At 37.6% G+C, this 13,925-nt stretch overlaps 1 protein-coding gene across 2 annotated transcripts in view; it reads left to right on the top strand.

Annotated features, from left to right (window-relative positions):
• The window catches only part of LOC103372523 (interferon-inducible GTPase 5-like), a 32,558-nt gene that overhangs the window by 13,013 nt on the left and 5,620 nt on the right, over positions 1-13,925 (top strand). The window contains exon 4 of one of the 2 annotated variants that reach the window (XM_008302203.1): positions 449-1,408. The exons of the other annotated variant lie outside the window; for it this stretch is intronic. Within the exon in view, the coding sequence (XP_008300425.1) occupies positions 449-1,071 (623 nt within the window). The 3' untranslated portion in view covers positions 1,072-1,408. Of the gene's footprint in view, positions 1-448; positions 1,409-13,925 lie in introns of those variants that run through there. 2 annotated transcript variants of the gene reach the window in all.

The raw sequence follows: 13,925 nt of genomic DNA on the forward strand, positions 1-13,925 counted from the left end.
ACAGAAAGAGACGAGATATTGATTGTAATGTTGACCATCATTTTTATCATCGTCTTATTGGAAGCAATGTTACAATGTATTATTATGTTTAAACAGACAATATGTTTCTGCTACTGCACCATATAACAGATTCTAATACCTATTGTAAAGCAAATATAAGGTGACAGTCTCAAGTACATTTTAAATGTTGTATCACAGAAATCATCCATCCATTATCTATACACCGCTTAATCCTCANGTGAATGTGAGTGTGCTTGGTTGTCTGTCTCTAAGTGTGGCCCTGCGATGGACTGGCGACCTGTCCAGGGTGTCCCCTGCCTTCACCCTAAGTCGGCTGGGATAGGCTCCAGCCCCCCCGCGACCCTAGTGAGGATTAAGCGGTGTATAGAAAATGGATGGATGGATGAAATTACTATATGAATCATGTTGTGTTCCCTCTTCATCACAGGTCTTCAACAACGAGGTATTAAGGCTCCACAGGTCTTCCTGGTGTCCAGCCAAAAGCTCCACCTGTATGAATTCTCTCTCCTCCATGAGACCTTAGAGAGAGAACTTCCTGCACACAAGAGGGATGCTCTACTGTTTACCACGCCCCACATCAGCCGTGAGATCATCAACAAGAAGAAAGAAGCTTTTCAGGCCAAAATAAAATACTATGCTTTTCTGTCTGCAGCCGTGGCAGGTGTGCCAGTTCCTGGGCTTTCTACTACTGTTGATCTAGGCATAATGGCTGCTGTTATCACTGCATATGTACTTGTGTTTAGGCTTGATAAAGCGTCACTGCAGAGACTTGCTGACAGAACAGGTGTGCCATATGAGAATCTGGTTGCTGTCATCAAATCCCCACTGGCTTTAGAAAAAGTAACTGTCGATCTCCTCCTGAAGGTGATATCCCAAATGACAGTCGTAGGTATTTTGATGGCAGCAGAAGAAGGGTCCAGATTCATTCCCCTGTTTGGAATCCCAATAGCAATGGGTCTCTCTTTTACTGCAACCTACAAAATTCTGAGTTTTTTCCTCAACTCACTTGCTGAGGATGCACAGAGGGTGTTTGAAAAGGCTCTGGGTTAGGAGACATCAGTGTGATATTGTAAAGTGAATGCTAAAGGGCTTCTGACTTCTAGATTTCTGTGAAGGAGACAGAATTAGATTGTAAATAGATAAATACAACATCTGAATCATATCCTTGCTGCACATTTTAACCAACATTCATTTACAGTTGATCAGTCAGACGTCCTCAGTGCAGGACTCATTTACTCTTATCAGTACAGAAACAACAGAGTTACTGTTCTCACTATAAGATATTTAAAGGGTTCTTTTTATCATTTTATCAAGGGGAGAAATGTGATCTTCCTATTCATATATAAACTGTGTTAAATGTAGAAAACTGCTGAATCATTGCTATGATACTTTTCAAATTGTTTGTGTGATCAATGATGTCAACACTTTGAGCAAATCAGGTGAAATGATGGTTACTGATGAAACATCTTTATCTTGTTATCTTGTGTCATTGAATACATTGTGATGGAACTGGTGGTTTTGTCATTTAAAAATAAAATCATATTAACAGGAGGAAAGCCTGACTGCCCTTGTTGATCATTTCCTGTCCTGAACCTGATGCAGGACCACAAAATGGCTTCGATGTGGATCTCATCAAACCCAGGGTCAGAACAGAGATGACTTTGGATTGATCAAGGCAAGATTTATATGTCTGCATGGACCATCACAGGGAGAGAACCTCTCCTGAACCCACAACCCCTGATGTTGTAGACCCCATCACCTTAAATCACTGACTGGCAGAATCATCAGAGAAGCCATCACACAACAATTGTTTGCTTAAAAACAGCAAAACAAAACAAAACAAAGACCAGCACATTAAGACATCCAGTCATTCTTCGTCCACTTTTTAAAAAAAAAAAAAACTTTATTATTAGGAGCTGATAATTGTTGTTCCAGCTCCTTTCGTCTTTAAGTATCTTTTAGGAACCAATTTCTCAGTCTGTCTGTCATGTTGGAATCCTTAAATAGAGAAGCTTTAATTAGAAAACCTGTTCCAGCAGCTGAAACTAAATCTGAGAAACTGAGTTTTCTTTTACTTTCTGTTGGTGTCAAAGAAAAAGGTATTAAAATGTTGGAAAAGATGTGTGTTCAATTCATGTTTGTAAAAGTCACAGGTTGACCACTGACACTCTAAATAGGTGGTTAGTTGGTGCAAGTGTACTTGATCTGTTTTGCATTGGTTTTTTTCTGGAAAAAAACCCTGTGGTGAACCACAAGGTCCACCTGGTGCAGCTACACTGGCTGTTTGTATGCAGACGAAACTGGTTTGGTCACCAGTTTGTTAGCAACAAAATATTAGACAACACAAAGATCAGGACACAGCATCAGTGAGCTACATCAAGAGCTACAAANTCTGAATATATGGAATGAAAGTCTGAATATATATAATGAAAGTCTGAATATATGGAATGAAAAATGACGACGTTCACTGGCGCCATCTTGTTTTTTTTTTTTTTAAAGGCGTATTATTTCGCTGTTGTTGCTGCAAGAAGTGCGACAATGAGTGAGGCAGCACGAAATTTAGTTGCTGCAATCCTCAGTAATGAAGAGGTTGTTAACACCCTGGCAAATGCATGCACCGGTAACACTACTACAAGCAACCGTGTTCAATACCGCTCTGCCGAAGAAGAGGTCCATTCGCTGTTTAATCGTGGACCCGGCGCAATGAATCCTGCAGGTCAGGTAGCTGCAGCGCATCAACCTGGCGTACCTGCCACAACACAAGAGAGCCCACAAACTGCTCCGATCTACAATTTTCGTCCATTCACTCGGAACTACTCAAGACCAAAAAGGTAAGAAAATGATAAAATGCTGTTTGAAATTAGGCGAAAGTTGATATTTTTTGTGACCCAATTATTTGAAAACACAAAGATGTCAGAGAGAAGTTCACATTATGGTCACTAATGGACAATAGTAATCCTATTAAATAAGTGTACATATGTCGTGTAAATTCTTATGTCATCCATCTAGCTAATATTCCTCGAGGGCAAAGCATATCAATCAGCTGTTATGATTATTCTTTGAAAATAAAAAGAGTTGTTTTGTGTTATTTTTAATTATTACCCTGTTGTCATTTTGGGGACTTATGAAGCTCTTTAGACGTTATTTAAACCAACTTTTACATCATGAATTCGCATTTGTACAACTTCCCCTTGTATTAATCATACAGTGTAGTTTCCTGTTATTCCTGTTACATAGAAAAGATAAATGAAGATATAGTACATACATAAATGCTGACTTTAATCCAACATTGTTGGATTTTCTTTAATATTCCTCAGGTTTCAGCCACAATTAAGGACACGTCCTGTTTCTCAACACTTCACCAAAGAAGTAATTCTCCTGCCGGACCATACAACTACACGTGTACCAAGGCGTGTAAGCAAAGCTTGGCTTTTTGAAAATGGGCATGTGAAATCTGCTCTAGAATTTGGCTGTGACTGGGACTCCAACAAAGTCATGCAGGCAATAAGGACAGCCTTTCAGCCAGTTGTGGAGGATTGCAGGTCAGCTTTTAATCTGTTTTGTCAAAGTTGATTAATGTTACTTGTATTAAAATAATGATAGGCTGTAATATAGTATGAGAAGTTTACTTTGTGTGTTCTGAAATAATTTTGTTCCTGCTCATAACTAACAATTATACTGGGATATATTGCACTGGGAATTTTGCCAGTGCAATATTATTGCAAACATCTTGAGAGAGATGTCCTCTGAAGAGAAATTAATCTGCCAGAAATTGAATTTGTACAAAATTTGTATGAAACTAAAATATTTTCATATACTGAATGTGGTCTTTCAGCTTTAACAGAAGCTTTATTTACAGTGTACTTTTCTTTCTCTCAGGCTACAAATCTTGCTCCCGTGCCACTATAAACTTGTTGAGCCATCACTTAGCCCAACACAAACTCTGAATGGTGGCCTTGTGAAAAAACTTTTTCATCAGAAGTCCATTTATGTCAGACCTGATAAAGTCATTTTAAGTGAGGACAAAGAAACTGTAAGTATCAAGAAAACAAACAAATGTGTAGTATACTGTGACATGATATAAAAAGTTTTATAGAAGTTTGTTACATTGTTTTATTGTTAGTATAACGCAATGAATCCATAAATTTAGTTGTATTTATTTGCTTTAATTGACAGTCACTTTCTGATGACGAGAGAAGCCGTACAAACAGTTGTGCAAACATTCTGGACACTGACAAATGTGGTAAATATTATGAACCTACAAAGAAACTCAGAATTATGTTAGTCTTGTGTTTTTGTGTTTACAGAGTTTAGTTGAGTCATTCTAATATTCATTTTACATTTGTTTTCATATTTTGTACAAAAATATATGTATGTATACATAGGCCTATATATTTTAAAAATATATTTGTACAAGCCCAAAATTGTTGATGCTTGCTGTCTTGAAATTTCACTGTTAAATATTAATCTTTTTTCCCTGTGTCCATCTCACAGGGACTGGAAGTGCACTGGACATTTCCAAAGATATTGTCTCAAGCATTTCCACTGTTGAGGCCCAGTCTCTCTCCAGTATTACCTCTTCCTTTGCTGATGATGATGAGGTCATCTGGTGTGTTGCACCTTCCATGTCTAGTGACAATCTTGCTCTGTACACTAGTGCCACTGTTATCACTATTGATGAAAGTGTAATGTTGTTCAGTGGAACATCAGCCATCTACAGTGACAACATCCATGGTTCGTTGCTTAGGCCGTCTGTCAGCGCAAGTGGTGACACAGCTGATTCCTCTGCTAGTAACAACTCCGTTCGGTGCCATGGTCCCATTTGTCCCAGTGGATGGGGTAACAGCTCATCAAGCACACCCTACAGGTTTGACTTTAATGCATTTATTTTTCTCTCCATAGTTCAGGCTATATAAAGTGGGCCTTATTTAGTGTATAATATTGTGTTACATTAGTCTTTCTTGATACTAGAGGATTATGCCCTTAATTTTTAAACAGTGAAATAATGTACAGGTTATTCATGACCACTGGAGTTGCTAAACATGAAGGAAGTTCACAGTTGCCATAATACAACTATGTCAGGATTGTATATTTGTATATTAGCTCTGTCTGTTATAAAAGGTTTGTCATTTTTTATAGTACATACCTTGGCTTGTTTGAGGAGGAATACCTCTCTGATGATCCTGAGCTCCAGGAAGCCATTTCAAGGTCTTTAGATTCCAGTGCAAGTGAGAGGTTAGTAGAAGGCTATACTTTCAAATCAAAGGTTCACAAAGTGGTTATTTATCTGCCTATACACATACTATGCAGATCGTGTTGTGTATCTCTTGAGTGAGTGTGCTGTGACTGTCAGTCTGTTAATTTATTTGTTTCAGTGATTTAAAGATGACTTTAGAGAGACTACTGGAGCAGATTGCTTCTCGAGTGCATGATGACAGCACTGTACGCTTCAATATTATGAGAAGGAATGTGTGGGATGGAGCATCCAGAGCCATGGGCAGATCCAATTTTTCACCAGAAAAGAAGGTAGATGTCAAGTTTACTGATGACTATGGAACATCTGAGGGTGCTGTGGACAATGGAGGACCTACGCGGGAGTTCTTCCGACTCTGCCTCCATGAAATAAAGGACAAAATTGGCATCTTTGAGGGTCTATCCAATGCCAAAATTCTCACTTGCAATTCAAAAGGTACTCATAGTTAAAGTGTTTCATATTTCTGTTCCTGTTGCTTCTTTCCCTATTATTTATAGATCAATACATTGTAACGGAAAAAAATATGCTGAAATCTAAATGTTTTGGAGCATTGTCTCTATAACAGTTACTGCAAAAAAACAAAAAACAAAGAGCAATTGCAAGTAAAACATGAAAAAAAAAAGCTGAGTTTGATAGTTAGGTTGCTAAGTAACATTGACCTGTCATGTTTCATTTCATTTGGAAACAGCAATGAAAGAAAATGGATACTTCTATGCTGGCCAGATGATGGCAATGGCAATTGCCCATGGGGGACAGAATCCATGTTTCCTGTCTGAGGTGTTGTACGAGTGCCTTCAAAAGGGTCCAGATAACGTAAAGGTCAAAACTGATGATATTACTGACGAAGAAACAAGGTTACAAGTACAGAGGGTGAGTTTGTTTTCATTTGATTTTACGTTATATAGAAATTTATATTTTACTTTTAGATAGATGGATGAATTATAGCCTCAAAATATTTTCAAAATTTTTAGATCTTACAAGCTGAGACCGAATCACAACTCCAAGATGCTGTTACACAGGCAGCCAGTCTGATTAGCATGGCTGGCCACAATGTTTGCATAACATTGGAAAACAGGCAAGCGACTGCTTTGGACTTGGCTGACTGGTACGTCCTCCAGAGGACCCGGGCACCTTTTGAAAGGTATGTGTATGTCTTAGCACATACTGTACTTATACCTGAGCAGAAAAAAGCAAAGGCTAGTTTAATTGTGGTAAAATTATTTTTTTGAAAAGCTAAGGAAACGAAGCTGGTGCAAGGATTGCATATAAAATGTTGAAATATGGATGTTGATTTTTTTTTTTTTTGTTTTAGTATCACTGCACGTGAATCAAAGTGGATAAACTTTTTTTTTTCTACTAGGTTCAGAGATGGCTTAACATCTCTAGGTGTCCTAGATGCACTTCAGAGATACCCTCTACAAATGAAGTGTCTTTTCGTCGATGATGGAAAGGCTTTAACAGCGACTGATATGGAGAGTCTCTTCCAGATCATTCACTCTGAAAGAGGAAGTAACGCGTTCCAGGAGGAGTGCCAGACTATGTCTTTTTGGCAAGACTATCTTCAGGATGCTGAATGTAAGCTTTGCTAAATAAATACCACTAAATCTGAAACTATCACCATTGTGTTGCTGAGGTATTAGGGATTCAGGATGGCATCATCAGTTCATCATCAACAGTTGCATTTTGCATGGTTGTCGAAGGATATCCAAATAAATATGACAGATTTTGGTGTAGATCCAGACCTGTTAGAGGAGTTCACCTCCAAGGCTTGATGGAGGCCTGCACTCTGCTGAGTGACATTCTAATTTATGTCTTTATTATATTAAAATCATATCGACATTTAAGATGTATTCATTATATACAATTCTAGCAAGCATCTTAACCTACCTACCACCTTATTTTATGTTTGTATTGAGCACAAATAATAGCTTACTTATACATCCATCAGACTTGGATTTATTTTATCATTCAATAAGTACTTTTTTATGCTGACAAGTGCTTCTTTGTATTCACCACATTGTTAGCATTGTCAGGAGCATTAAGAAACTTCTTCAAATTACAGTCATATCAATAAATGAAAAATAGTGCAGGTTTAAATACATTTTGAGAAGCAGTCTAGTTTACCTTTCCAACAACACTTTTAGTGTCCACTGGTATAATTAATTAATATTTTTAAAATACCAATAGGTAAAGTTAAACTTAAATTCATTAAAGTTAAACTAATGGACTTTTTTCTCTTTTTATATTTGACAGTTGAGAAGGGTGTCTCTCTGGAAGATATTCTTGTTTTCTTCACTGGATGTGACAGCATTCCAGCTCTGGGTTTCTCTCCAAAGCCAAGCCTTGAGTTCATTCGCCATTCCAGATTTCCAGTGGCCAATACATGTGACAACATTCTTCGCATTCCATTACATGTATCATACACTGCTTTCAAACATGACATGGATTTTGCCATACGCAATTCCCCAGGATTTGGAAGAGCATGAGAGGTACTGTAAAGATTTGTAGAGCTCAAGTTATGATGAGGATTTTTTTTTGTTAGGTGTTCATAATTTAACAATGTGAATTTTGTGACTCTTTTTTTCAAATCAATAAATGGAGGCAGTTTTCGCCATTGTGTGGTATGGCTTGCCTAGTTTAAAAAAATGATTTAGTTGTGCACAAAAATGATTTAGTCCTCATAAGGCTTAGAAACGTTAAATAAAAATACACTGTTACAGTACCAAATATGCTTTTGGTTAAATTAACCTCATCTTTTTTCTGAAATTGTACACGAACAATTGTCCTGCTATGTTCAAAGTCAATTGCTTTCCCAACAAAGGCCTTGTCTCTATAACTTCATCTTCTGGATTGCTCCAACATGTAACTTAAACATAACATTTGGAGAAAAGTTCTTGATGTTGCAAAACAATCGTACACATCATAATAAATAGGTTGTTCAAACACAGTGAGATTTTGCTGGGCAGACTCATTGTAGTGAATCAGTTTTGTCCAACCTCATTGTTTCTTGATGAGTAGCGGTATAGGTTTCTGACAAATAAAGCATTCCATGTTCCTACTTTGCATGTGTTGGCCTTGTGTCTTGTTGGTGTATATTTTTTCAAGACATCACATTTCTCTCGAAGAAAGTTGACAAACTGACGAAAAAATATATTTTATTTGAGAGTGAAAACAATACAAGGTTACGTTTCACAAAAAGGGATAAATTAGTGCATTATGTAATGAAACATAACCTACAGTGCACATTTTTTGCAGTAATATTTAACAGGAATAGCTAATAACTTCTCATGTAAATGTCAGATGAAAGGAGTGAACAGCATACTGAAGAAACAGTCATTGACAATTTTCATTGCAAATATTTTACAGTAAGTGATGTGATTAACAATTTAATGAGAACAGGATGAAATTTTGTCACAAAAAAAACAATAACTACACATGCTAAGGTCATTATCTGCAAGAATCAAGAGGTGTGGTTTTGTCTACAGTGGAGCTTTAATTAAGTTGGCATACAGTAAACTAGACTCTTCAAATTGAATCCTGTACAAAATAGCACTGGGTGTTGGGATTTTCACAACATTATGACAGTGCTCTGTCACCACCTCTACATTATGAATCCCAATAACATTACTTAATAACTAATTATTCATTTGCAGCAGGTGACACACTGTCAGAAAAAGTTCTATCCCATGATTTCCATCATCATTCAAAGGATTAATGTGCCCCAACACAGCATCCCACTGGTGCTGATGATACAGTTGTTGCTGCTGCACATGTACATGATTGAGTCTTTGATCTTCATGAAGCAAGAGCATTCCAACTGTCCATAGTTGTAGTGGTGAGTTACTTTCCATTGTTCTTAAGCTGTGGTGGTTCCACTGGCTAACAAATTCATAGACAGATCTATTTATTCTTGGTAGGTAAACATGGTGAAGAGCCATAATGTGAACTGGGTCAGTGCTATCCAGCACTGCAACATTTTCCATAAAAAGGAAAAGGTCTTTAAAGTATGCTGACACCACCCTATTCAGTTCCCCCCACAATCTTTCGATTCTTTGATTGTGAACACTACGCCCAACCATAAAACTTCCTCTGTTTGCCCCTCTATTCTGGATCATAAATCTTGCAATATCAATGTTCTCCCTACCACCATCACCCCTGACATGATGTGGGAGTCCAAATAGATCAACAGCACCCTGGAAAAGTTGCAAGGCAGTTGATGCTCTGTTGTCTGTGCAACATCTCAGGTAGGTAATGCAACGACTATAGCCATCAATTCCTCCGTGAAATACAAATCCCCATGGATTTAGTTTGTGGTTTGTGTCAATATGCCTGGAAAAAGAAGAATAACAATAATATTGTCAGTATTGTTGTTATTATTATTTGGGTGCAGGTTAAAAAAAATCATGTTTTACTTTACTTTGTTGGTATACATGAAGTCTTGTTTTTACACTTAAACAAATCATTGTTTTTATTTGATAATAAAAGTGTTATGTTAGGTCATTAGGCTTATGATAGAAGCCTTCAAAAGAATATGATATTACAAATAAAGAAACAGAAAATTTTTACATTCATCTAACATGGTTTTGGTCTTCCTAAATTCTTAAAACTGTCCTTATGACATGCTCAACTTAACAGCTATGGAACATTGATTTCAATGTTTAATATATTTAGCTTAATGATAATTTTAAAAAGAACACATACCACACTTGGTTTGGGACAGAGATATTGTAGACCCTCCGCTGAATTGCTCTTCGTCCTCTTAAAGCTCTTCCCACTGGATCAACTATTCTCAGATGCTCTCTCACTCTCCATCGCTGAACTCTGATCCCTCTCCCTCTCAAACTGCCAGTAACATATGTCTCTCCAGAGCCGGGGGTTTGACTCAGTACCTCAGCAATAAGACGATTAAGATCATTGTCTGAAATGTTGATAAAATTTCCATAGTCCACCAACCCAAGTTGTCGCCTGTGGTTGTACAGTGTTCGAATATTTACAGACAGCATTCGAGATATGGCTGCCCAGCTAAATCCTAAATCCCGCATGTAAATCAGGAGAACAGCTGAAATGTTGTACCTTGAAGAACAAAAACAAAAACAAAAAAATGCATTTATTGACTAATCAACATGACCTACAATGGAAATTAGGAGTTTTCCACTGCATAAGCCCCCATTCTACTATTTTATGTCACTTACCTTGGTCTTCCTCTCTGAAACGCAGAGCTAGCTGCATCACCTCCCTCAGTAGCTTCTACTCGCAATGTTATTTCGGCTGACATTTCTCTAAGAGACTCGTAAATTCCTTCAAGATGGATGCACAAAATACGCTCAGCAACATTTTGTTGAACATTGCTCATAAGCAATAAAAATGTTCCAATAATGGAACGATGATCCTCAATGTGACGCAGTCTGCATTCTAAACTATTAATGTCATTTGGAGTATTACCAGCTGTTGCAAAAAAGTTTTCCAGTTCAACAAAGTATTGATGTATTTCAGCAGATACCATTTGTAAAACGAGCAAGTATCCCTTTAGTGACAACAATACAAGTAAACATGGAGGATTCTCAATATTTAATTCAGTTCCATTCCATATATTCAGACTTTCATTCCATATATTCAGACTTTCATTATATATATNCTGTCTGTCATGTTGTCATCCTTAAATGGGGAAGCTTTAATTAGAAAACCTGTTCCAGCAGCTAAAAGTAAATCTGAGAAACTGAGTTTACTTTTACTTTCTGTTGGTGTCAAAGAAAAAGGAATGGAGATGTTGGAAAAGATGTGCGTTCAATTCATGTTTGTAAAAGCCACAGGTTGACCACTGACAGGCTAAAGAGGTGGTTAGTTGGTGCAAGTGTACTTGATTTGTTTTGCATTGGTTTTTTCTGGCAAAAACACCCTGTGGTGAACCACAAGGGCCACCTGGTGCAGCAACACTGGCTGTGTGTATGCAGATGAAACTGTTTTGGTCACCAGTTTGTTAGCAACAAAATATTAGACAACACAAAGATCAGGACACAGCACAAACACATCAGTGTTCAGTAGATCAGTGAGCTACATCAGGAGCCACAAACCTGAACCACAGATAGCATCAGTTGGTAATCAGATAATGACCACTGAGACAGTGTGATGATTCAGTCTCTACATATATTTAGCAAAAAAGTTTATCTGGTTTCAAGGATTGTTCTGTTATCCTGGAATACTCACAAGACTGTGGAACATTTTTCTTTGGTAGAGGAAACCTTTTTTCACCCTCTCAGTTTGGAACATGCATTTAACTGTCAGTTGTACTTGTACTGTTTATGAACTTCAGCAGACTGCATTGAAATCAGAACAGTTGAACAAATCTAGATTATTGCTTCCTTGTTATTAAACAGGATAAACTTGTTTAGTTACTAAAGATCGAAACCACCAACTTTATCAAGTAAAACATCACCACACCTCATTAGTGGCACGGGCTGAGCCCGAGGCCACTATTGTTATCCTGCGTGTTTTTTCTTATTAGTGGCACGGGCTGAGCTCGAGGCCCTACTTGTACAGAGTACAAGTAGGGCCTCGGGCAAAGCCCGAGGCCACTATTGTTATCCTGGTTTTCTCTTCCGTACAAAAGTTTGCCGGCCTACTCCTCCCACAGATTTGGGAGCACCCACACAAATTATATATCAAAACGTGCGGTTCGATCGGGAATCGTGTGCTTGTATACAGATTTCCAAAAGTCGCATTTTTCGCGACACAATTCGACAAAACGTCGCAAAAATCTCCCATTGAAAATGAATGGGACGGACGAAAAAAATCACAAAATTACACTACTTTTCAAACCTCCACTGCTCAGCCATNAGAGATGACTTTGGATTGATCAAGGCAAGATTTATATGTCTGCATGGACCATCACAGGGAGAGAACCTCTCCTGAACCCACAACCCCTGATGTTGTAGACCCCATCACCTTAAATCACTGACTGGCAGAATCATCAGAGAAGCCATCACACAACAATTGTTTGCTTAAAAACAGCAAAACAAAACAAAACAAAGACCAGCACATTAAGACATCCAGTCATTCTTCGTCCACTTTTTAAAAAAAAAAAAAACTTTATTATTAGGAGCTGATAATTGTTGTTCCAGCTCCTTTCGTCTTTAAGTATCTTTTAGGAACCAATTTCTCAGTCTGTCTGTCATGTTGGAATCCTTAAATAGAGAAGCTTTAATTAGAAAACCTGTTCCAGCAGCTGAAACTAAATCTGAGAAACTGAGTTTTCTTTTACTTTCTGTTGGTGTCAAAGAAAAAGGTATTAAAATGTTGGAAAAGATGTGTGTTCAATTCATGTTTGTAAAAGTCACAGGTTGACCACTGACACTCTAAATAGGTGGTTAGTTGGTGCAAGTGTACTTGATCTGTTTTGCATTGGTTTTTTTCTGGAAAAAAACCCTGTGGTGAACCACAAGGTCCACCTGGTGCAGCTACACTGGCTGTTTGTATGCAGACGAAACTGGTTTGGTCACCAGTTTGTTAGCAACAAAATATTAGACAACACAAAGATCAGGACACAGCATCAGTGAGCTACATCAAGAGCTACAAACCTGAACCACAGATAGCACCATTTGGTAATCAGATAATGACCACTGAGACAGTGTGATGATTCAGTCTCTACATATATTTAACCAAGTTTCCCCGGTTTCAAGGATTGTTCTGTTATCCTGGAATACTTACAAGACTTTGGAACATTTTTCTTTGGTAGAAGAAACATTTTTCACCCTCTCAGGTTGGAACATGCATTTAACTGTCAGTTGTACTTGTACAGTTTATGAACTTCAGCAGACTGCATTGAAATCAGAACAGTTGAACAAATCTAGATTATTGCTTCCTTGTTATTAAACAGGATAAACTTGTTAAGTTACTAAAGATCGAAACCACCAACTTTATCAAGTGAAACATCACCACACCTCATTTTATCTACTATCTCGCGTGTGTGTGAACAGAGAAACAAAAACATTGGAATGTAAAAGTACAGATAAGTACAAAAAATCTTCCAACTACAAACACACAACATTCTTCAATTAGGTTTGACTTTTGTTGTGAGATACTTTCGATTTAGAGTTTGCACATCATCTTTAAGTGGAGGACTTGGGTGGTTATGTTATGATGACTATCCAGTGCTGTTCTCAGACTGGCATTTCATGTTTTTGTAATATTTGTAACTCTTTGTATATGTAAATAGTTTTATATTATTGTATAGATGTTTCTGTTTTCCAGGTCACTCAATGTAGATTGGACTAATTATGAATATTAAAACCACCTGCCTGATATTGTGTACATCCACCTCGTTCTACTATCACAGCTCTGACCCCTACACAGAACACCTGGGGGGTTTCTATAGTGTCTGGTACCGAGGTGGGTGGCACATTCCAGGACTCAAGGTTTTCCTGCAGAACACTGCATAGTCACGTGATAATCAATGTCATTTACTTCATCTGTCAGTGGATTTAATGTTGTGGCAGTTTGGTGTATATCTAACTATCTGTACATATCCGCTATGTACAGTTTGCTATAGTTTCAGTAACTGTGTCTCCTGGGGTTCCTTCACACAGCCTACATTATACCACTGATAGAAGGTAAACAATTTTCAAGTAGGTTTTATTGAAGTACTGTACTCATG

The sequence above is a fragment of the Stegastes partitus genome, unplaced genomic scaffold, assembly GCF_000690725.1.
Source record: "Stegastes partitus isolate 25-593 unplaced genomic scaffold, Stegastes_partitus-1.0.2 Scaffold36, whole genome shotgun sequence".
In the NCBI taxonomy this organism is placed as follows: domain Eukaryota; kingdom Metazoa; phylum Chordata; class Actinopteri; family Pomacentridae; genus Stegastes; species Stegastes partitus.